Source organism: Oncorhynchus gorbuscha, linkage group LG06 (genome assembly GCF_021184085.1).
Source record: "Oncorhynchus gorbuscha isolate QuinsamMale2020 ecotype Even-year linkage group LG06, OgorEven_v1.0, whole genome shotgun sequence".
Classification (NCBI taxonomy): domain Eukaryota; kingdom Metazoa; phylum Chordata; class Actinopteri; order Salmoniformes; family Salmonidae; genus Oncorhynchus; species Oncorhynchus gorbuscha.
In genome coordinates this window covers 77,785,078-77,809,075 of record NC_060178.1, presented here as the reverse complement: position 1 = coordinate 77,809,075, position 23,998 = coordinate 77,785,078, and the positions used below count along the sequence as shown (strand labels likewise).

General features: G+C 43.2%; 1 protein-coding gene across 1 annotated transcript in view; it reads right to left on the bottom strand.

Annotated features, from left to right (window-relative positions):
* Nucleotides 1-2,871: 2,871 nt before the first annotated feature.
* Nucleotides 2,872-23,998, bottom strand: part of LOC124038360 (leucine-rich melanocyte differentiation-associated protein-like) — a 446,453-nt gene continuing 425,326 nt past the window's right edge. The window contains exon 7 of the mRNA XM_046354146.1: nt 2,872-4,800. Coding sequence (XP_046210102.1) covers nt 4,721-4,800 — 80 coding nt within the window. The 3' untranslated portion in view covers nt 2,872-4,720. The remainder of the gene's footprint in view (nt 4,801-23,998) is intronic.

The following is a 23,998-nucleotide window of genomic DNA, read 5'->3' as shown; positions in this document are numbered from 1 at the left end:
GAAGGATTTTTGGAAGAATTTTCCCACACAGATACTGTATGTCAGTGCTGGATCAATATTCACAGTCTTCCTTGAGCTTTAGCAACCTTTCAAATATCACTTCACATTGATTTCTCTCACATAAGTCTTTCTTACCAAATTAGATTACTTTTATAATACAGCTATATTTCTCATTGACAAGTGCAAGTCAATGACATTTCAGAAATGGTCGCTATTATTGCCCTACATACAGTGTGTTCTCATGATGTGCTTCAGGTAAAAACGACAAAATACACATCCGTTATCATGCATTGTCATTGTGTCTTGGTTTGTGCCCAAATAAAATGATGTCTGACAGATTGCGAGGTCAGATCACATCATCATGTATTAAGGGCTCATAATGAAAGTGGAAAGATGATGGTTATTAGAGGAAATGAAAAGGGACTACTCTTCTCGTTTAAAGCACCTACAGTCTATTCTGATGGAATTGGCAATTGGAATTATTTATGACATTAATTGCCACATTATCAACTGGCTGTGAGCTCTGGTGTCACTCTGTCCATCTTTTTTTGGCATAGAGAGAGAGAGAGAAAGATAGAGGGGGAGAGCAAGCTGAGCCTGAAGCAGACTGACAAGCTAATTACATCGTCTTCCTTCCCCTCAATGAAACATGCTACTCATCTGAAACGACGCCCGGAAATAAGGCCTTTTCTCACCTCCTCTGGACAGCACTTGATGAAGGAGGATTTGGCAGATGGACGGATGTCTTCAGGTGCAGAGAGAAAGAGAGGGGGGGTTACAGCGAGAGACAGAGAGAAGAGCGGGGGGGAGCAAGAGATGGAGAGCGATAGAGAGAGCGAGATGAGGAAGGACTAAAGGACATCTAGCTCTAAAGCTTGCCCCATCCATCCACAACCCTGTTAGCTTATGTGCTATCAGTGGCCAACTGTCACTCACCAACACCACTCTTGTTATTTTTTTCCTTCCTGTCTCTGTGAATTTGCATTTGCTTGTGTCAATCACTCAGCGGGCTGAGGCCTGTTGTCTGATGACTAGAGATGATGTGGACTAAGTTCCTGTGACAGCCAGTCAGTCTGCGCTGTGCCTGTTGGGGAGACGAGGGGTGAAGGGTGCTGTGTCTCTGCGATACAGCTCACAGCACTTTACTCTCCTGAATAATAAGACTCACACTCAACACAGATGGTAGAAAATGCAAGTTATTTGAGCTTACATTGGCCAATGTGCATCATAGGTTTAGGATTCAAGGGTTAAGGTCATATTACAAGCTTCCATGTTTAACAAGAAATCATGTTTTTGATACCTTTCTATTCAGGCCATTAAAATGAGCCTGTCCTTCGGTTTCCCAATCATCCTCTAACACACACACCTGTAGGTAATATGTAAAGGGCTCTATCCCTCAGTAGGTAAGTTTTGAAAGGCCCAGCACTCATTTAAACACAGTGCAAAGAGACAGTGTGAGTTGTGTAGTGTGGAGCCCAGTCACCCACTTGGCACCTGTATCCCCAGGCAGTGTCTGCAGCTGCCAGAGTCATCCCGAGTCCACACGCACCCAGGAGGTACCCAGGATCCACTGCAGATGTGGGACACACAGGGCATCGCCTACAGGTTGTTCTGTGGTTTATACCTTAATTAGTCTGCTGTACCACCATGTCAGTCTCATGTCAACACACACACACACACACACACACACACACACACACACACACACACACACACACACACACACACACACACACACACACACACACACACACACACACACACACACACACACACACACACACACACACACACACACACACACACACACAAAGTTTATGTCAGTAAGGCAGATGTCTACACGCTGCTGCACACTGTCGCCTTCCCTGCCCATCTCATAATGCAGTAGTTTGTGTGCTGGGGATGCGGCTGTGCTCTGTGCTCTGACGAGGATGGGAAGTGACACACACCAAACTCGGTGTGTCCTCCAGCCAGCTCCGGTGGCTCCCGGCCTGTCAATTCCAGCTCCGTCAGCAGCACTGGCTCAATGGCAGTGCCTGTGACACATGTCACAAAGTTTTAAATGTCTGCTCTTTTCAGCAGGATGGTTGGGCTGGCGCGGGCGGGGAGGGTGAGGAGAGAAGCAGCCAGGGGAAGGATGACATTTTGTGTTGCCGGGCGGGGGAAACTTGTTGTGGCTCCCCTCTTCCTGCCTCCACCAGCTGTCAGGGCCGGTTTCCTCTGAACATATCACAACACGCACAAATAAACCTTGTCATTCTGAAACGCTGCCACTAGTGACCGGCCTACCCAACGTTACAGATGCATGGTCTCGTAGGAGGAAGTAGCACACAGACGTACGCAGGAACACACACGGATCCACGCAAACACGCACGCACACCCTGAACATACAGTGTGGGGCTATCTTTGACCTTTCTGTCATCTGTCTGTCTGTTAGATTGATAAGCGGGACTGAAGCTCCCTACCACATCCCCCTGATCTGTTTGGGCTAATGTGGAAGACAGTTACCTCTTACAGTAATGACAGGAATAGAGGAGCAGGAGAAGGAGACGGTAATTGAGTAGAAGTGCAGGCGAATATGTCAAAACAAAAGAGACGACGTGGAGCGAAGTGGCTGTCCAGACCTCAACATTAGAATATGATTTGGACCAATAACAAGCATGTATTATATTCAGTCAAATTTGATGGAATATGTGAATGACGCAATTTGACATTTCCAATAACCATGTAGACACAGAGCAACACAGCTCAAGTAAAATGTTTTAATCAATAAAAGTAGAGTGACCTTTAAAGGGTAATACAAAATGTACTTGGGATCATCTAAAACAGCATTGCCTCATTTCAAAATTGCAGATAATAAGATGACATTAGGCAGGTTTCCAGGTTTATTTCACAAAAGCAATGTCGCCAAAAGAATCATTGCTACATGTGTAATGGTTTTATTTTTAATTTAATTTTGCCTAACTTTCTTTATTGCGACAAATGATGATGGAACATATGTTTTTAGAATACATGATCATTGCCGAATCATTTTTAAGGTACACATGTCAACACGTAACTATGAAGCTCCACTCTACATTAAATACTTTAGATGACCATACATTTTATAGATGTGGGAATACAGTTCCTAACTATGATGCTATAATATGTTAAAAGCATGCCTTCTGAATCCTTCATAACCCCATTTAGGTAATATTCATAAATCACAATGAACTAACCATTTATTAATTCCATACTAATGATATTGATGATATTAAAATGAATTTATTAATCTCAGTTTCAGTAGAACATTCAGAGGTGCAAAATTCTGGTAACCATCCCCAAAATGTCATTAAATCCCGGTTGGAAGATCAACGCAAACAGGAGGGAATGAGCAGGAACCCTCCAACTAGGATTTCTGGAGAACCTGGACATTTTGGTACCAGAATTTAGCAAACCTAATTTAGTGAAACTATTTGACAGTGTTAGAGGTTGAATGTTTCTTTGGTCTCTAATCTTAATTTATTTTGTTTTGGAATGTTGGATTCTCTTTCCATTATGCATTTGAAAATATAACATCTCTTCAAATTGTACATTATCATGCAATAATTGAATACTAAACGGATTAACAGACCATAGTAAAATATATCTGCCAACAGCATAACTCTAAACACATATGGTAAGTGTTGTTACTCTTGCAGGCAAGCCCTGTATCCATTCAAATACAGCTTCAGAACCACAAGGTTGGACTCCTTGAGAAAAGTTATCCTAACTTTCCTCTACTTTAGTTTAGCTCTCATCCTCCCCCTCTCCTGTCTGACATTGCCCCCACCCTCTCTCTAATCCCCTCTGTTAACATTCTCAAGCCCCAATTTCGAGAAGATGGACATGTGTCAGGTGTAAACATCTACCTATCTTATATCATGTATCTATAGGTGGGCATAGGGGTGGGAATTGTAAAGGTTTTAAAAACTTTATTTGTTTTATGTTGTATCTCTTTCTCCTAACTGACACTCTAAAAGTGAAATTTACTGTATGCTTACGTTTTGAAATATACATCATTACGCCCCAGTCCCCCTCACACATGCACACTCACACAGGCCCAGTGAGGCATCAGGTTTGACCTCTGACCCCTGATGAGTGGCGGTAGGGGACGGGTGATCCATCATGGCTGCTGTGGCTGTCAAATCAGCCGCTTGGCTGGAGCTGTCCATCACTGTGGCCACGGGGTGTGTGTGTGTGTTGTTTGGGTGGGTGTGAAAGAGAGAGTGCTTGCACTTGCGTGAACAGTTCTGTGGGTGCGTGTGCATGCATGCATGCATTTTTGTATATGGTTGTGTTTATGTGGAGCACTGCTGCTTGAATGCAATTATGTCAACGTGAGTGTCAATGTTCACTCTGGGGCAGGAGAGTGGAGCTGACAGGAGAGCCAGCCACAGCTCAGCGGAGGAGGAGGAGACCAGGCCACTACGCTACAAGGCCCGTATTCATAAAGCGTAGAGAAGGATGCTGACCTAGGATCAGGTCCCCCCTGTCCATATAATCTCATTCATGATCGAAAACTGATTCTAGATCAGCAATCCTACTCTGAGAAGCTTGATAGATACGGCCCCAGCACTGGGGTCTGAGAGTGACAGTATAGTTTATGGAAGAGACATTTTAATGAAGATGTTTGAATTTTTATTTAACGACTTGTATAATGAAGCTTGTGTGCGTGTGTTTGCGTCTCTCTGTCGGTCCATCAGAGTTGGTCATTGCGGATGAATCGGTTGCCTTCCGAATGCTTTCCATAGTAGACGTAATGGCACTTGGCGAACACACCTGAAAGTGGAAGAAGAAGAATATTAAAATGCTGGTCCAATTCAGATTTACCTGTGGATGGATTAAACCTGATGTTTATAGCCATTCTATATAGCCCGCCCATCTAGCATCACTATTCCTCCCAGACTCATATTAAACATCTCCAATCCAAAATTAAATCTAGAATTGCCTTCCTATTTCGCAAACAAAGCCTCCTTCGCTTATGCTGATAAACATACCCTCGTAAAACTGACTATCCTACCGATCCTCGACTTTGGCGATGTCATTTACAAAATAGCCTCCAGCAATCTACTCAGCCAATTGGATGTAGTCCATCACAGTGCCATCTGTTTTGTTACCAAAGCCACATGTACTACCCACCACTGCGAACTGTATGCTCTCAGTGGCTGGCCCTCTCTTCATATTCATCGCCAAACCCACTGGCTCCAGGTAATCTATAAGTCGATGCTAGGTAAAGCCCCACCTTATCTCAGCTCACTGGTCACCAAAGCAACACCCATCCGTAGCACGCGCTCCAGCTGGAGACTTATACCTCCCTCACTAACTTTAAGCATCAGCTGTCAGAGCAGCTTACCAATCATTTCAGCTGTACACAGCCTATCTGTAAATAGCCCACCCAACTACCTCATCCCTATATTGTTATTTATTTATTTTGCTCTTTTGCATCCCAGGATCTCTACTTGCACATCATCATCTGCACATCTATCACTCCAGTGTTATTGCTAAATTGTAATTATTTCGCCACTATGGCCTATTTATTGCCTTACCTCCCTAATCTTACTACATTTGCACACACTGTATATAGATTGTTTATAGATAGATATGATTATTATAATGTTTTATTATCTGTCACTATCTGTCTTATCCCATCTGTGGTGTGTGTGTGTGTGTGTGTGTGTGTGTGTGTGTGTGTGTGTGTGTGTGTGTGTGTGTGTGTGTGTGTGTGTGTGTGTGTGTGTGTGTGTGTGTGTGTGTGTGTGTGTGTGTGTGTGTGTGTGTGTGTGTGTGTGTGTGTGTGTGATGAGTATCCTTCTCAAGTTGAGGAACAGCGGGGGAAACAGCATTTGGCCTCAGGGCGATGTCTAGACAGTAACAAGCCCACAACCCTCGCCCTGCCTCCACTCCACCCATACACACATACACATGCACGTGTGTGTGTGTTGCATTTTCATATGACTACTGATGTATCATTCATTTGCTATGTATCACAATCAATATCAACATATAGTAAAATGACCCATGGCCTTGACATAATCTTTCAATTCATAATGTTATACCAAAGATGTGTAGAGAAACATATGGGAGATGTTTGTACTTGCCCTAAACAACAAAGCTGAACCTACTGTATGGCTCATTGATCCAATCAATGTCTGCATCAACAAAAAAGCTACAATGAAAATCCACACGTTTATATTCTTATTTATCATATATCCGTTAATCTAAAGACAAGGTGAAAACTGTTTCATTCATCAAATTCAATATGGTACGAGTTAGTAGCTTTGTAAAAACAAAATAACTACAACAAAGGAATTCATTTACCCTCTGCTATTCCTCCAAGGGTTACACTGTAAAACAAAATGGTCGACTCAGTCCATAACCTGTCCTAGAGTGGCCTTCTATGTAAGTCGCTCTGGATAAGAGCGTCTGCTAAATGACTTAAATGTAAATGTAAATGTAAATGTCACAGCGCTCAGCAGAGCACTACTTGACGAATGCGGCGGAGATGCAGCTACAGCTAGCTAGGTGTCACCGCTCGGCAAGGACAAGTGGCTTTAGCGCTGTCAACGACCCTCTGACAGAAGGACAGATACGTCTTCTGATATCAACACACTTCGTAAATAGACATCAAGAGCATTAGTAGAGGAGGTTGTAACAGATGGACAATAAAGTTGTATTCTATTCTGAGGGAAGGGGAGGAAAGGAGAGGAGAAAGGGGGAGTGCAGAGGAAATGAGAGGAGAGGAAATGAGAGCAGAAGAAAGGAGAGGGTAAGGATGTCAGAAACAGTTGAGGGGAGCTCAGAGCGATATAGCCAATCACTTAATCGGAGGAGACATTGTCAGGGCAGAAGAGAGACAGGGACCAGAATGGCACATAGTGACAGAAAGCAGAGATGGGGACAGAGATACTGGTGCCATATTAGTGCAAAGCATATTCCAACGCCAACCGCCATTCTAACCAAACCTGACACACCACCGCTCTCTAACTCTCTGTCTTCAATGTAGCCCCACTAATATATATATACACACACATGCACACGCACACACAAACTTGAATGGACACAGGCACACACGCACATGCACACACACAGACACAGAGACACACACACATACACGCACAACCCCTGATGTCAGTTCAGTGCAGCAGTCTTCGTCCCAGCGGTAGTGAATGTGTGTGTTGTGTCAGGTTGGGGAGCAGTGCAGAACACAGGCCCGGGGACAAGCTCAGTCAATCTAAATCTGGACTTTGTAGTGGAGCGGCTCTCATTCCCCTCATAGCCCAGCTACTTGAGGTGATCCAAACACTCAAGTGTGAGGAGCTGTCACCTCCGATAAAATCCCCATGCCTGCCTGCCTGCCTGCCTGCATGCCTGCTCCCTGCCCGGTTCAGACAGTTTGCCTGGGGATACAGGTGCCACGGTGGGAGACTGGGCTCCACATGGTCTTATAGCACTGTGATCAGAGGAGTGATGGGCCCTTCACAGCTTACCTACTGAAGGACACAGACCTTTAGATGTTACCTACACAGCCCAAGGTCTGGAGTTAGGGCCCTTCACATACCCTACATAGACCCCTTGAGAGATATAGCAAGGAGGCTAGGGCACTTCACAGGTTACCTACTAAGATGTAGAGTGACAACTGACAGTTCACGAAGAAATACAAGAACAATTATTTGTTTAGAATAGGGCTGGATCAAATAAATTAGTTACAAACAAATTGTGGGTCAACAGTACACAAATTGATGACTGCTCAAAATCCCTGATCCAAGTTTCCCTAGCACCAATCAGAGGGCTGTGAGCTCTGATTCTCCCACAGTGCTTTAAACAGAGACATCTGGGCATGCCAGAGGATGCCAGACAGTGGTGGGGGGGGGGGAGCAGAGAAGATAGACAGATAGATAGAGAGTGATGAGAAAACAAAGAGATGGAGTCTGCTTTCCTAGCCAACGACTGGCTGCAGGGTGTGTGTGTGTGTGCGTGCGTGCGTGCGTGCGTGCGTGCACATGTGTTCAGTATAACCTGGCAGGCTGTGAAGTGTGATAAAGAGCAGGCTACTATACACACCCCTAACTCCATCAGTCCCCCAACAGCTAGACTCCAACATATTATTGGAGGATGGTGAGAGAGAGAAAGAAGGTAGAAGGAGAAGAAGTCAAAGACTTACATAATTCCTTATGAGGCCTCCTCAGGCCAGTGGGAACAGTTTGATGAGCTGATACTGGTGTCATGGATATACTATCTGTGTCCCATGACTGACTGACACAGATAGGCACACATGCATGCACGTGCACGCCCACACGCACAAAAAGAGAGAGAGAGAGATCCCTGAGAACAGTGAACACCCATTAAAGTGACAGATTAGATCATTGACGTGGGAAGCTAATGTTTCCATCATGGATCCTCTGGCAAACGAACACTCAGGCCTTTGTTCTGCACAGAATGTCACGCACACCCTGCACCTTGTTGTTCTTTTTAAAGGGTAGTACAGTATCTCTACTCTTCTTAAAGGGAAGTATAGTATCTCTACTGTTCTTAAAGGGAAGTAGCGTATCTATATTATTTTTTAAATGGGGACTACAGTATCTATATAGTAGGGGATTACAATAGCTCCTTCTTTAAAGGGGAGTAAAGTATATTGTATTCACTCAAGTAATACACAACCAACAACTGCATACACAGAAATCACTATGACACACAACAGATAACAAACCTTGAAATGAAGTTACAACTGCGCATAGGAAGGAGAGGTTTAGTAAGTCAGTTAAAGGGATTGAAGAATCACTACAGCCATAAGCTAGTGAGACCTACTGCTCAACAAAGACCTCTACGTAAATCAACAAATGAATCGAGAGAGAGAGAGAGAGAGAGAGAGAGAGAGAGAGAGAGAGAGAGAGAGAGAGAGAGAGAGAGAGAGAGAGAGAGAGAGAGAGACAAAGGGAGAGGGAGGGAGGGGGAGAGCTGGAGTGGGTTTAATGATTGCTCCCTGCATACAATCAGCTCCTCTCTCTTCAAGGGCCATCAATATGTCAAGGAAAGACATATCCGAAGGATGTAGCTCTTAACATCAAGGTTATCTATTCTCTACCAGGCACATCTCTCCTCTCTATCCCCTCTATTTTTCTCTACCTCTCCTCTTCTCCTCTCCCGCCCTCCTCTTTTTCTCTCCTCTACTCCCATCTCCTCTCTTTTTCTCCCTTCCCCTTTCTCTCCCACGCTATCCCTCCGGCCAACCAACGTTTTCATCAGTGCCACAATCCATCAGGGGTAATAATGCTGTGCAGAAAAAAATCAATTAACAATGCAATTAAACTTTCCGTATTATCTCAAAGGGCTGAAATAATATGGAAGGGAGAAGACAAAGGGTCTGGAGGCAGGCATCCATAAGGCTGTGTGAGAGAATGAGTTATGGGGCTTGGGCACGGCCTCGTATGAGCCTGGCCTATTATAGTGGACACTATCCATCTCCCGCTGTCCCTTTATCAGGCCAGCACAACATCATGTGATTGAGTCACTACTTTGGCAGACTATATGTGGACATACAATGCATTCGGAAAGTATTCAGACCCTTTCACTTTTTCCACATTTTGTTACGTTTACAGCCCTTATTCTAAAATTGATCAAATTGTTGTTTTTCCTCATCAATGTACACACAATAGCCCATAATGCAAAAAAAACAGGTTTTAAGAAATGTTGTCAAATTTATATTTAAAAAAATATTATAATAATATCACATTTACATAAGCATTCAGACTCAGTACTTTGTTGAAGCACTTTTGACAATGATTATAGCTACAAGCTAGGCACACCTGTATTTGGGGAGTTTCTCCCATTTTTCTCTGCAGATCCTCTCAAGCTCAGTCAGGTTGGATGGGGAGCGTCGCTGCAGAGCTATTTTCAGGTCTCTCCAGAGTAGATCGATGTTCGATCAAAGCCACTCCTGCTATGTCTTGGCTGTGTGCTTAGGGTCGTTGTCCTGTTGGAAGGTGAACATTTGCCCCAGTCTGAGGTCCTGCGTGCTCTGGAGCAGGTTTTCATCAAGGATCTGTCTGTACTTTGTCCCTGAAAAATATGCCCACAGCATGATGCTGCCTCCATCATGCTTCACCGTAGGGATGGTATTGGCCAAGTGATGAGCGGTGCCTGGTTTCCTCCTGATGTGATGCTTGTCATTCCAGTCAAAGCGTTCAATCTTGGTTTCATCAGACCAGATTATCTTGTTTCTCATGGCCTGAGAGTCCTTTAGGTGCCTTTTGGAAAACTCCAAGAGGGCTGTCATGTGCCTTTTATTGAGGAGTGGCTTCCGTCTGGCCACTCTACCATAAAGGCCTGATTGATGGAGTGCTGCAGAGATTGTTCTCCACAGAGGGACTCTGGAGCTCTGTCAGAGTGACCATCGGGTTATTGGTCACCTCCCTGTCCAAGGCCCTTCTCCCCCGATTTCTCAGTTTGGCTGGGAGGCCAGCTCTAGGAAGAGTCTTGGTGGTTCCAAACTTCTTCCATTTACATATGATGGAGGCCACTGTGTTCTTGGGGACTTTCAATGCTGCAGAAATGTTTTGGTACCCTTCCCCAGATCTGTGCTTCGACACAATCCTGTCTCAGAGCTCTACGGACAATTCCTTTGACCTCATGGCTTGGTTTTTGCTCTGAGCACCGTCAACTGTGGAACCTTATATAGACAGGTGTGTGCCTTCCAAATCACGTCCAATCAATTGAATTTACCACAAGTGGACTCCAATCAAGTTGGAGAAAGATCTCAAGGATGATCAATGGAAACAGGATGCACCTGAGCTCAATTACGAGTCTCATAGAAAAGGGTTTGATACTTAGGTAAATAAGTTAATTCTGTTTTTTATTTTTTTAATACATTTGAAAACTTTTCTAAAAACCTTTTTTCGCTTTGTCATTATGGGGTATTATGGGTAGATTGATGAGATTTGTATTAATTTAATCAATTTTAGAATAAGGCTGTAACGTAACAAAACGGGGAAAAAGTCAATAATTTCCGAATGTACTGTATACTGAAAAACAATACAAACGTAACATGCTACAATTTCAAAGATTTTACTGAATTACAGCTCATAGAAGGAAATCAGTCAAATGAAATAAATTCCTTAGGCCCTAATCTATGTATTTCACATGACTAGGCAGGGGCACGGCTGTGCCTGGGAGGGCTAAGGCCCAGCCACTGGGGAGCCCCATAAAAGGGAAACAGCTCATGAAACATGGGACCAACACTTTACATGTTGCGTTTTATAAGTTGTTCAGTTTATATGGATACCCCCCCCCCCATGTCTCACAAACACACATTACGGGTTGTATGAATCAAGCATCTCAGAGTAGGAGTGCTTCGTTTTAAGGTTAGCTTTGCCATTCAGGTCACAATAAATATGTTTATATGGACAGGGGTAACCTGATCCTAGACCAGTACTCTTACTCTGAGCCACTTGATACATACGGCCACAAATGGACAGCTAGTCAAATTATAATGATGAGGATATGTAAATATGCTCGGTGTGTGTTGGTGGTACAGAAGATCTCTGATTATCTGTATATCCATTATGACAAACAGTTGCTAGGTGCAAGCATGAAAATTTTTTTTTTAAAGGAAGAACGTTAAAAAGTAGCCGCTATGAAAAGGGAAAAAGAGAAAAGAAGAATAAAAGTCATATTTACTAGGTGATTACTTGGTGTACTTTACTACCTGTAAAGCAATACTGTGTCTGGACCTCTGCCGACGGAGGTATTTCTGAAGTGAAAAGCTTAGCTAATAAGTATCCCTCACTCTCTACAGATAATAAATATCCACAAAGAGAGAGAGAGAGGCTGGAACTTATTAAACGTAGACCCTGGATTATATCAGTTATTAAATCAAATGAGAGAAGGACCTGTGTGTGTGTGTGTGTGTGCGTGTGTGTGTGCGTGTGTGCGTGCGTGCGTGTGTGCGTGCGTGCGTGCATGCGTGTGTGAGAATTGGGCCACGGATCAACAGGTCAGATCCCATGTGCTAGTCTAGTGTGTTGTCAGGTTTGAGCAAACCACAAACTACTGACAGCTCCTGACAAACACACGTGTTGGAATCTCAGGCATAGCCCGGGTAAGACTACAGATCTACTTATGATCAAAGCCATCTGTTGATGTTGTTGTTAGGGACAAGGAGATAAGAGGCTGACTTTGAATTGACCATTATGAATAGGGAGTATTATACTGTATAGTCCTCAGAGTTGCCAGGTGAAATGGAATAAACCTTGAAACCATTCTCATGAATAAATATTTTACCTACCAATATACAAGACCTACAGTAGATCATCATGATGAAAGAGTAATAAAGAATATAATATAATATATAACTTAATATAACTTATTTAATTCTGTGTTCAACCCTGCCCATTAGCCCAGTGCATCTTAACAAAGAAGGTGGCATCCAACTCTCAGCAGGCCTCACGAGGGAAAAGCCCAGAGAATAACTTACACACTTAAATTTGTCCTTTTCCAATAAAAAATATTTAGTCCATTAAACATAAATACCTGTCATTATGATGCATGCCCTGGAATCAAGCCTCCCCATTTCCCCTCCTCCTTCTCCCTGTTTACTGCAGCGGCTGCATGTTCTCAACTTTGGTGTATTGATTAAACTTTTAAATGGCTGCCATATAACCCAGGGAGGTACATCAGGAAGATTAATTTGCATCAATGTTCATCTGTAATTCATTAGCCATTTACACTCCCCACATCCACACGGCCTATCAGGGAAATGCACCCAATTTTTCACCCAGGCAGAGGCAGAGGCTGGGGAGCAGGGAGGGAGGAGGAGGGAAGGAGAGGGAGGGAGAGAGGGAGGAGGATGGAAGGAGAGAGAGGGAGGAGGAGGGAAGGAGAGGGAGGGAGGAGAAGGGAAGGAGAGGGAGAGAGGGAAGGAGAGGGAGAGAGGGAGGAGGAGGGAAGGAGAGGGAGGGAGGGAGAGAGGGAGGAGGAGGGAAGGAGAGGGAGGGAGGGAGAGAGGGAGGAGGAGGGAAGGAGAGGGAGTGAGAGAAGGAGTGAGAGAGTGGGAAAGGGGGAATAAACTGCATACAAATCAGACAGAGGTAATTCTTGAGTCCTACAAGGCATACTACATACTACTAAGTATTATTATGATTATGTATTAGCATAGTTAAACATCATTTGTGACATAATAACCTGACTCTAATAACACATACAATGGGGCAAAAAAGTATTTGGTCAGCCACCAATTGTGCAAGTTCTTCCACTTAAAAAGATGAGAGAGGCCTGTAATTTTCATCATAGGTACACTGAAGCGATGACAGACAAATTTAGAAAAAAAATCCAGAAAATCACATTGTAGGATTTTTAATGCATTTATTTGCTAATTATGGTGGAAAATAAGTATTTGGTCAATAACAAAAGTTTATCTCAATACTTTGTTATATACCCTTTGTTGGCAATGACAGAGGTCAAATGTTTTCTGTAAGTCTTCACAAGGTTTTCACACACTGTTGCTGGTATTTTGGCCCATTCCTCCATGCAGATCTCCTCTAGAGCAGTGATGTTTTGGGGCTGTTGCTGGGCAACACGGACTTTCAACTCCCTCCAAAGATTTTCTATGGGGTTGAGATCTGGAGACTGGCTAAGCCACTCCTTCATTGCCCGGGTGGTGTGTTTGGGATCATTGTCATTCTGAAAGACCCAGCCACGTTTCATCTTCAATGCCCTTGTTGATGGAAGGAGGTTTTCACTCAAAATCTCACGATACATGGCCCCATTTATTATTTCCTTTACACGGATCAGTCGTCCTGGTCCCTTTGCAGAAAAACAGCCCCAAAGCATGATGTTTCCACCCCCATGCTTCACAGTAGGTATGGTGTTCTTTGGATGCAACTCAGTATTCTTTGTCCTCCAAACACGACGAGTTCAGTTTTAACCAAAAGGTTATATTTTGGTTTCATCTGACCATATGACATTCTTCCAATCTTCTTCTGGATCATCCAAATGCTCTCTAGCAAACTTCAGACGGGCCTGGACATGTACTGGCTTAAGCAGGGGGACACGTCTGGCATTGTAGGATTTATTTGCAAATTATGGTGGAAAATAAGTATTTGGTCTATAACAAAAGTTAATCTCAATACTTTGATATATACCCTTTGTTGGCAATGACAGAGGTCAAACGTTTTCTGTAAGTCTTCACAAGGTTTTCACACACTTGCTGGTATTTTGGCCCATTCCTCCATGCAGATATCCTCTAGAGCAGTGATGTTTTGGGGCTGTTGCTAGGCAACAAGGACTTTCAACTCCCTCCAAAGATTTTCTATGGGGTTGAGATCTGGAGACTGACTAGGCCAATCCAGGACCTTGAAATGCTTCTTATGAAGCCACTCCTTCGTTGCCCGGGTGGAGTGTTTGGCATCATTGTCATGCTGAAAGACCCAGCCTCATTTCATCTTCAATGCCCTTGCTGATGGAAGGAGGTTTTCACTCAATCTCACGATACATGGCCCCATTCTTTCCTTTACACGGATCAGTCGTCCTGGTCCCTTTGCAGAAAAACAGCCCCAAAGCATGATGTCTCCACCCCCATGCTTCACAGTAGGTATGGTGTTCTTTGGATGCAACTCAGTATTCTTTGTCCTCCAAACACGACGAGTTGAGTTTTAACCAAAAGGTTATATTTTGGTTTCATCTGACCATATGACATTCTTCCAATCTTCTTCTGGATCATCCAAATGCTCTCTAGCAAACTTCAGACGGGCCTGGACATGTACTGGCTTAAGCAGGGGGACACGTCTGGCACTGCAGGATTTGAGTCCCTGGCGGCGTAGTGTGTTACTGATGGTAGGCTTTGTTACTTTGGTCCCAGCTCTCTGCAGGTCATTCACTAGGTCCCCCCGTGTGGTTCTGGGATTTTTGCTCACCGTTCTTGTGATAATTTTGACCCCACAAGGTGAGAACTTGCGTGGCGCCCCAGATCGAGGGAGACTATCAGTGGTCTTGTATGTCTTCCATTTCCTAATAATTGCTCCCACAGTTGATTTCTTCAAACCAAGTTGCTTACCTACTGCAGATTCAGTCTTCCCAGCTTGGTGCAGGTCTACAATTTTGTTTCTGGTGTCCTTTGACAGCTCGTTGGTCTTGGCCATAGTGGAGTTTGGAGTGTGACTGTTTGAGGTCATGGACAGGTGTCTTTTATACTGATAACGAGTTCAAACAGGTGCCATTAATACAGGTAACGAGTGGAGGACAGAGGAGACTCTTAAAGAAGAAGTTACAGGTCTGTGAGAGCCAGAAATCTTGCTTGTTTGTCGGTGACCAAATATTTATTTTCTACCATAATGTGATTTTCTGGATTGGTTTTCTCCTTTTGTCTGTCATAGTTGAAGTGTACCTATGACAAAAATTACAGGCCTCTCTCATCTTTTTAAGTGGGAGAACTTGCACAATTGGTGGCTGACTAACACAATTGGTGGCTGCCCCACTGTATTTTGTGTCATACTGTAAATTAGGCTAGATCTTGTTTTTGTCACAAGCCAAATTATATCCTTGAACTACATCCGAATTATCTATGAATTGCTAAATTGATTCAGATTTGCATTCCCTCCTTAGCGAACAAGACTTCCCATTGACAGGGCTGTTCATCACGCTGGAACAAGACGATATGCATCACTCAGTACGATTGACATTGAGTAGCGTTGTAATATCAACCTTTCCAAACATTGCTCCAACGTTAGTCTGACATATACTGTAAGGCTACTCTCCGTCTGTAGTTAGTATGTCAGACTATTCAAACATCATTGTCCTCAGGCATATGAGAATATAATATAATTCCATCATTTCTCCTTCCAATTCTTTTGAAACTGTCGTCACACAGAAGTAACTCACTGTCCGTTTGTTTTGACTTTATTATCAGATTTGGACTTTTATTCATACTGCAAATTATATTTATTGGGGGGAAAAGGTGTCCAAGATGGAGACAAAGGAGGGACAGAGACAGATTTAAGAGCCAAGTGCACAACTCAGATAAAAATGTGCATAGGAGGCGAAAAAAAGATGGAAAAAAGTGGAGGGAGAAAAGGAAATAAAGAGAGAAAGAACAGCAGTCAGTGGAAAGGAGAGGTGTTGAGGGATTTGCTGTTGCTGTGGCTGGATGGGTTGTCAGGAGACAGTTGCCAGGTCATGACTCAAAAGGCCAGATCAATAGCTGGTTGATGTTACCACATGAATCTCCTTACTGGGCCAAAACACAACACACATCTATTTACTCATAGACTTAATGGACTCACAGACCCACTTCAGTACTTAGACTCACAGACACAGTGGTGTAGTAGGAAACACAAGTCCCTGACCAAATGAAAATAATAAAGTTGTTTCCATTATGAATGTAGAGGCTTAGTTATCAGTATGAGTTATGATAATGAGTTTTTCATGATCATGTGGTTTAGCTCTAGTTATGATACATTATAGTGCACTTAAAACAAATTGTTTTTCAGATACAGTATATCTATCCAATAAGGTTAGCTATCGTAACCTTGGGGAGTTATGACCGCAGTACTGTCACCTCACTGAATGACCAGAATCAAACATTGTAAACTCAGAGTGACATTCTTCATTGATGTCTGAAGTAGGACACTGATAAAGGCCTATCACTCTTTGTACTCCCCAACTTATAAGGACGAGGAGGAAATTGAATTCCGGCGGTCATACATTTTGACAGGAGAAAGGATTACAGTCGGGACAACGAGGGGGGGGGGTCTAATGACAAAAATAAAACAGTGAAATTAATTCCAATGACATTTATTGTAAATAGAGCAGAGGGAGAGTACACGACGCGCAGTAGCTCTGGAGGCTGTAGATAAGAGAGGAGTGGTTTGTGGCGCAACTCATGCAGTTTACAAAGACGTAATCCCCTTGGAACTAAAGTACTCCATCCTCTGGGTCTACAGTATACAGTAGACTACAGCAGGGGGCGTACAACATCACTATAGGCACCCAACAAGTATTTTACATGTGGATATTGAAAATATTCATGTCGTAACAGCTCGATTATCAGAAGTGGGTGTTACAGTGAGTTATTGAAAAGGTAAGCCATTGTAGATACAAGTATTAAGATGTACTTGATATTGATATTGAACATACTCGATTATCACTATCAAAAGTAGTTATTACCAGGGGTGTCATTCACCCCAAACTTCTGAGGGGGCACAAAGTATGTGAGGATGGCTGGGGAGTGGTCCAGAGGGGGGCTATTCCCCCGTCCATAAGATGAAGAATTTAGCTTTTTTCAAACAACTACAGTACCAGTCAAAAGTTTGGACACACTGACTCATTCAAGGGCTTTTCTTAATTTCTTACTATTTTCTACATTTTAGAATAATACTGAAGATATCAAAACTATGAAATGACACATATGGAATCATGTAGTAAACAAAAAAGTGTTAAACAAATCTAAATATATTTTTCGATTTTAGATTCTTCAAAGTAACCACCCTTTGTCTTGAAAGCGGGTGATTGTGGAGGCCAGGTCATCTGATGCAGCACTCCATCACTCTCCTTCTTGGTCAAATAGCCCTTGCATAGCCTGGAGGTGTGTTGGGGTCATTGTCCTGTTGAAAAACAAATGATAGTCCCACTAAGCGCAAACCAGATGCAGAATGCTGTGGTAGCCAGTGTCACCCGCAAAGCACCACCACACCATCACACCTCCTTCTCCTTGCTTCACAGTGGGACCACACATGCAGAGATCATCCGTTCACCTACTCTCACAAAGACACGGCGGTTGGAACTAAAAAGCTCACATTTGGACTCATCAGACCAAAGGACAGATTTCCACTGGTCTTTCCACTGTCCATTGCTCGTGTTTCTTGGCCCAAGCAAGTCTCTTCTCCTTATTGATGTCCTTTATTAATGGTGTCTTTGCAGCAGTTCGACCATGAAGGCCTGATTCACGGCTTCTTTTCTGAACACTTGATGTTGAGATGTGTCTGTTACTCTGTGAAGCATTTATTTGGGCTGCAATTTCTGAGGCTGGTAACTCTAATGAACTTCTCCTCTGCAGCAGAGGTAACTCTGGGTCTTCCTTTCCTGTGGCGGTCCTCATGAGAGCCAGTTTCTTCATAGCGCTTGATGATTTTTGCGACTGCACTGAAATTTTCCAGATTGACTGACCTTCATGTCTTAAAGTAATGATGGACTTTGCTTATTTGAGCTGGACTTTGTCTTTTACCAAATAGGGCTATCTGCTTTACACCAACCCTACCTTGTCACAACACAACTGATTTGCTCAAACGCATTAAGAAGGAAAGAAATTCCACAAATTAACATTTAACAAGGCACACATGTTAATTGAAATGCATTCCAGGTGACTACCTCATGGAGGTGGTTGAGAGAATTCCAAGAGTGTGCAAAGCTGTCATCAAGGCAAAGGGTGGATACAAAGTATATTGAAAGTAGTTTCTTCCACATATGTTCCTGAGTTAATTAAACAAGTAACACCCCATCATGCTTAGGGTTATGTACAAAAATGCTGGGCAGGCCATTATTTTGGCCACAATGGCTATGCACCCATAGGAGGACAATGCCCCCATCCACAGGGCACGAGTGGACACTGAATGTTTTGATGAGCAAGAAAACGATGAAAGCCATATGCCATGGCAGTCTCAGTCACCAGATCTCAACCCAGTTGAACCCTTATGGGAGATTCTGGAGTGGCACCAGAGACAGCGTTTTCAAACACCATCAACAAAACACCAAATGATGGAATTTCTCATGGGCATGACACCTCTGGCTATTACCGTAATAGTTATTGAAAAGCTAAGGTTATCTCTATTCTTGAAAGCACATGAAAACAGTGAGGAGAGCCCTAGTAATAGGCACTAATGTTGTCATGGTAAAATGACTACTTATCACCAGATGCAACATGGTTAGGGTGGTGGTGTGTTTGACACTGATTGATAGAATTCTTCATTACACCCCACATTTCTAATTCAAATGTAAAAAAGAAACAGATAAAGTGGATCAAACCTCTGTAACCAACAACATTTGAAAACTGTAATTAGCAATTTGGCTGCTTTTGCTAATCGACCCGTTAATAAGAACGGTCGGTCGGTCGGCGAGTCACTCACTTCCAGTTTAATCACTAGAACAGGATTCAATAACAAAAGAGCCGTATATTAATCACCAGAGAGTGATGACTTTACTCCTCATCGCTTTGACATTGGAGGAGGGGATGATTGGACGAATTAATGTATCTGAACACATTAAATAACAATTATCAGGCAAAACAGCATGAAAGAGAGTGGGTAATGAAGCTCATTGTCAGGTCAATAATTACCACATAAACTCTTCTAAGAGGAGAGGGGAGTATGCGCTAGAAGGCCATGCCAATTTTTTTTTTGCAATATCGCCAAAAGTAATGGGCAAGTACTGTATATGGGCTATTTGTTCTTAATTCCGTGTTAAAGTTAGGGGTAAGGTTATGTGATATTTAAGATGAGTTGTAGTGGTTAGTTAATAGCATTTGTGATTAGAAAGCACAGTTTGTCTGTCCATTCTAGCATGGCCCAATAGTGACAACTAAGAGGCTTCCAGCAGGAAGCAAAAACTGTATAATTGAAGTAAACAAAATTATTGTTAGACATATAACCAACAATTGTGACATTTTGTATACTGAAACAAGGGCAGCTACTATATGCCAGGTTCATTCTAAACTGAATGATGAGAACTGTATGATGGACTTCATGCATCAATGGGCAAAATGGCACCACAGTACCTGTCATTCAGCATTTCCATCAAATCAAAGATGGCTGCCAAACATGGCCAAAAGAGCAAACGCCACAGGTGCTGTTCACAAAAAGGGTGACCAATTGACCCTTCGCTAAGCCCAGCCCCTCCCCTCTTGGTTAAATTAAACACAGACTACCCCTTGCTCATCAGGTAACTCTTGGGTATGTTGTTGTGGACTGTCATTACAATTGCTTCACAGGAACCTGGTAAAATGATGCTTGTGGTGTGGCTAGCCACTCTGAATTCACTGTTAGCATGCAGTTAAAGCTACTAAGTATTTTTGGTGCTAAATGCCCTCGAATCATATCCTGATGTCGACAGCGGATAGGAGTTGTATTCATAACGTGGCTAACTTAGCTAGCCAACACATTTTGAAAAAACAAGTTATATTAAGTGGCTATCTGGCTAGCTAGCATTAGCAAGGTTTGGTGGTCAATGAAACTGAGAGCTAGCTAACCAGCTGAGATACCAAACAATGTAAAAAAGTATAATTTTGGATTAGAAAATAGAAAAATACTCAATTAACAGTCTATGCATTACAAGAATCAAAGTAGCATGTACTCCTGGTGCACTGTTAAAATATTTAGCCAATTAAACAAACATTTTTTAAAAGAAAATTATCTGTTTTTCCCACTGCCCTTACTGGCTTTCATGCAATTCAAATGTAAGCTTAGAAAAATACCACTTGGGTCATTCGACAACTTAAAAAGACAAAACTACTCAAATTTCAATAAACACTTTGAATTAACATCATACGTGATCAGTGAACCATCTTTCAAAGCCCTGCCTTCTCTCCCTCTCAGACCCCTATCTGTCAGCCGGTTCAGTTCCTCCTACAACCACATCTCTCTCTCTTTCTGCTGGCCAGACATGAATTACCAGTTGACCGCTGCTGTCCTGAGCCTCCACAGTGACACATATCAATAGTAATCTGACGTGTGGCAGGCGCTGGAAACAACAGTCCCCTTCGGACACATCGAGCCCTGGAACCCCGACTGGCAACACCTGCCTCACCGATGGGGACGTAAGGGGCCATGCGTCAGTCAGCTCCTTCTCTTCATACTTTCCCCTGGCCCTCCAGACACCCACCACAACACTTATTACTCCACTTCCTGGTGCTGCTAAGTGACTGGCCTGTCTGGGCCACTGTTGCCACGGCTACCACCCTGGGACCCTATCCTTATTATCCTCATTTCAGCTGTGATCATGATGCCTGGTAGGCAGCTCTCTACCTGGGGCTCCCGTTACATCCTGGCTGGCTCGCCAAACACTGATCCGACATGACATGGTGACAGAAAGCAGGGGAGAGGGGGATAAAGGAGGATGGAGGGGACTGAAAATAAAAGAACAAGGGATGAGGACGAAAGAGAGAGGTAGAGAGAGGAAAAGTTGGCACAGAAAACGGGAGAGGGGGATGGAAATAAAATAAGGGATGAGGAAGAAAGAGAGAGAGGGAGGAAAAGGTAGGTTGAGGTTGGCCAGCCAGGGCCCTTGTGGCGCATGGTGTGCCCATCAACATGGGTGAGTGTTAGCCGAGAGCAGCGTGTCACAATGATGGAGGGCTTGGATCACTCACATCAGGCCTTCATCTGACTGGAATAGATCAATCTCCAGGCCTAATACAAAAGGACACGGTAAAATATATTTCTCCGTCTCTCTTTTTCTCCCCCCTTTCTCTTGTGTCAGTTTAACTGGTGAGTAACTGTCTTTATCAGGCATCACGCTGACCACTCTCTCATTTCTTCTGTCCCTTGTATTCATGTTTGACCATGGTGGTAGGGATGGATTATGCACTTACAGCTATATGCTATTTAGCACATTGTGTATATGTTGTTATATTTTGTATGAGCACATCACATTTGATGACTTATTCAAGGGCAAAATATTACAATTATAAACATATGATGTGTTTATAGAGCAGAAATGTTCATTGAACTAGAAATAATTGGCTGAAAACCTTTCACAAAAGCTGTTGCGCATGTTTCTAGGTGGCAGAAGCTAGGTAATATACTTTAAGTAGAAACAAAGTGATGTTGCATGCTGTCTGGAATTGAAGGGAAACCACACTATGACAGGGATCCTACAGAATGAAAACAGATGATGCCGCTCCAGCCAATGGCTGTGGAAGGAGAGGGAATAATAGGGTTGTGATGGTAGTGTGGATCTCCTCCCCCCTGGCCTCCCGTAAGCCAGATAACTTGACTGTAACCCTACTCCTCTTGATTAACATGACACATCCCTCCTCCGTATGCAGGGAGGAGAGGGATGAAGGGATAAAGGGATGGATGATTAACTGTCTATGTGTCCCTCCCCGTGAAGAATGACTCCTCCTTCTCTCCTCTTCTGCCTCACTCGCCTCTCTCTCTCTCTCTTTCTCTCTCTTAAATTCTGTCTTACCTCACTCTCTCCTGCGTCTCAGCCCCTCTCATTCACCCTCTCCTTATCTCCCCCTCCCTCTCTCCCTACCCCTGACATCCTCGGACTGTCCTCAGCCCCCTGCACATCCTCTGACAGGTAGAATAATAACTCTCGTTCATCACTGCCCACCAAAAGTCCAATAACCTAAATCTTCACTTGCCACACACCCCGGGACTCAATTACTTTATTGACATGTAATCTTCATAAGAGGAGAAATATTGAGCATGTAAGGTCAGGTGGTTATGAAGACATATTATCATATTATCTGCATGAAGGTTGCAGGGCTAGGACCTGACAAAGCTAATTATAATGGTACATGTTTCAGAGCTCACAGGGTATTATCTGCTTGGCTGCACCAGCAAGCACCAGCTGAGGTATGGAGAGGATGGAGGGGTTGAGGAGGATGAGATTTCATACCTTAATAGGAGCTGGATGTCAGCTCAGGGTATGGGAATTAATGAAGTTAAATATTATCGAGCGCACATCACAACGCTAATACCTTTGATCGGTTCATTTGTACCTTGTGGGGGCTTGGAAACTGCTTAGCCAAAATGGCTAATAGTAACAACAAAAGACAACTGTAGAACAACACAATTGATGATCTGCTGTATCAGAGAGAAAAACATCTAAAATTAGATTCAAACAAACACTAGGGCGTTGCCCCTAAGCACTGCTTAAAGTTCAGTGGATATCAGCTGTTGTTTGTATATCAGCGGCTTGAGAGGTTCCTGGGCCAAGATGTCATAGTGGGTTAGCAATAGTGTGAGGCACTAAAGGAAAGGCCCGAGGTTCTGTTATCTCTCTCAAGGTTATCTTCATATCCTTCTTTCCTCTCTGCTCAGACCCACCATTAGGATCTAGAGCCTGCCTGCTACAGTACCAACGTACTTCATAGCACTCTCCGAAAACAAAAATATAATATACAATTTTCTTCTGTCGAGGATGTCTTCTAAAAAGTCATATTTTTTAAAATCCTATACCTAGTGTAAATCTAGGACTTTTTAAAATGTTAATCTACACTATGTTCTAGTGTAAGTCTAAATGAAAAATAAATTGGTGATCATATTTTTTAAAGAGTCGATATAAGTGCCAAAACGCATTAAAAACACATGCTAGGCCAGCCCAGCCCAGAGTCATATCCCGAAGTCATCTCCATCTCAGGGTCACACTGCGTGAACAAAAGACCACCACACCGTGAGACATGCCACGCGTGTTCACTCCAATTCATCATTTCATGCCATTTTCCTCTTTCCACCCCCATCCGATTACCCCTGAATCAGGGTTTCCCCTGGCGCCCTCAGACGATGCCTAAATGCTAGATCAGAGAAGCTAGAGGAGGTACAATTGATCCTGTAGCTCATGGGGTTTGCAAGTTAGCACTGGTTTAATGGTGTCAAGTGGAGATAGGTTTTTTGGCCTTTCTCAGGAGGCAACCCCTTGTGAAAAGTATCCAGGCCTTCAGAAGTACTCATATCATTCCATAACTTAAGTCCCTAACACCCCTAAAGTCATTATTATTTTCCTGACTTTCATTCAGTATTTGTTTTAGCAGTTACTGGTTAACATTGCTGGTAGCTTAAATCCCCACACAGTGATTTCTGAGCCATCTTAAAATGAGGCCGTTTTTACTGCTGTAGATAATGAATATGAGGTTAAAAAGTGGTGAAAAGCTCCTTTAAATGCAGATATCATCTACCAGTTAATCTATATTCAAGGTCAATCAGAAGGTTAGCTTTTGAAAAGGCATTGTATCCTTAGGTAAAGGGGTAAATTGGAAAAGCAGTCATTA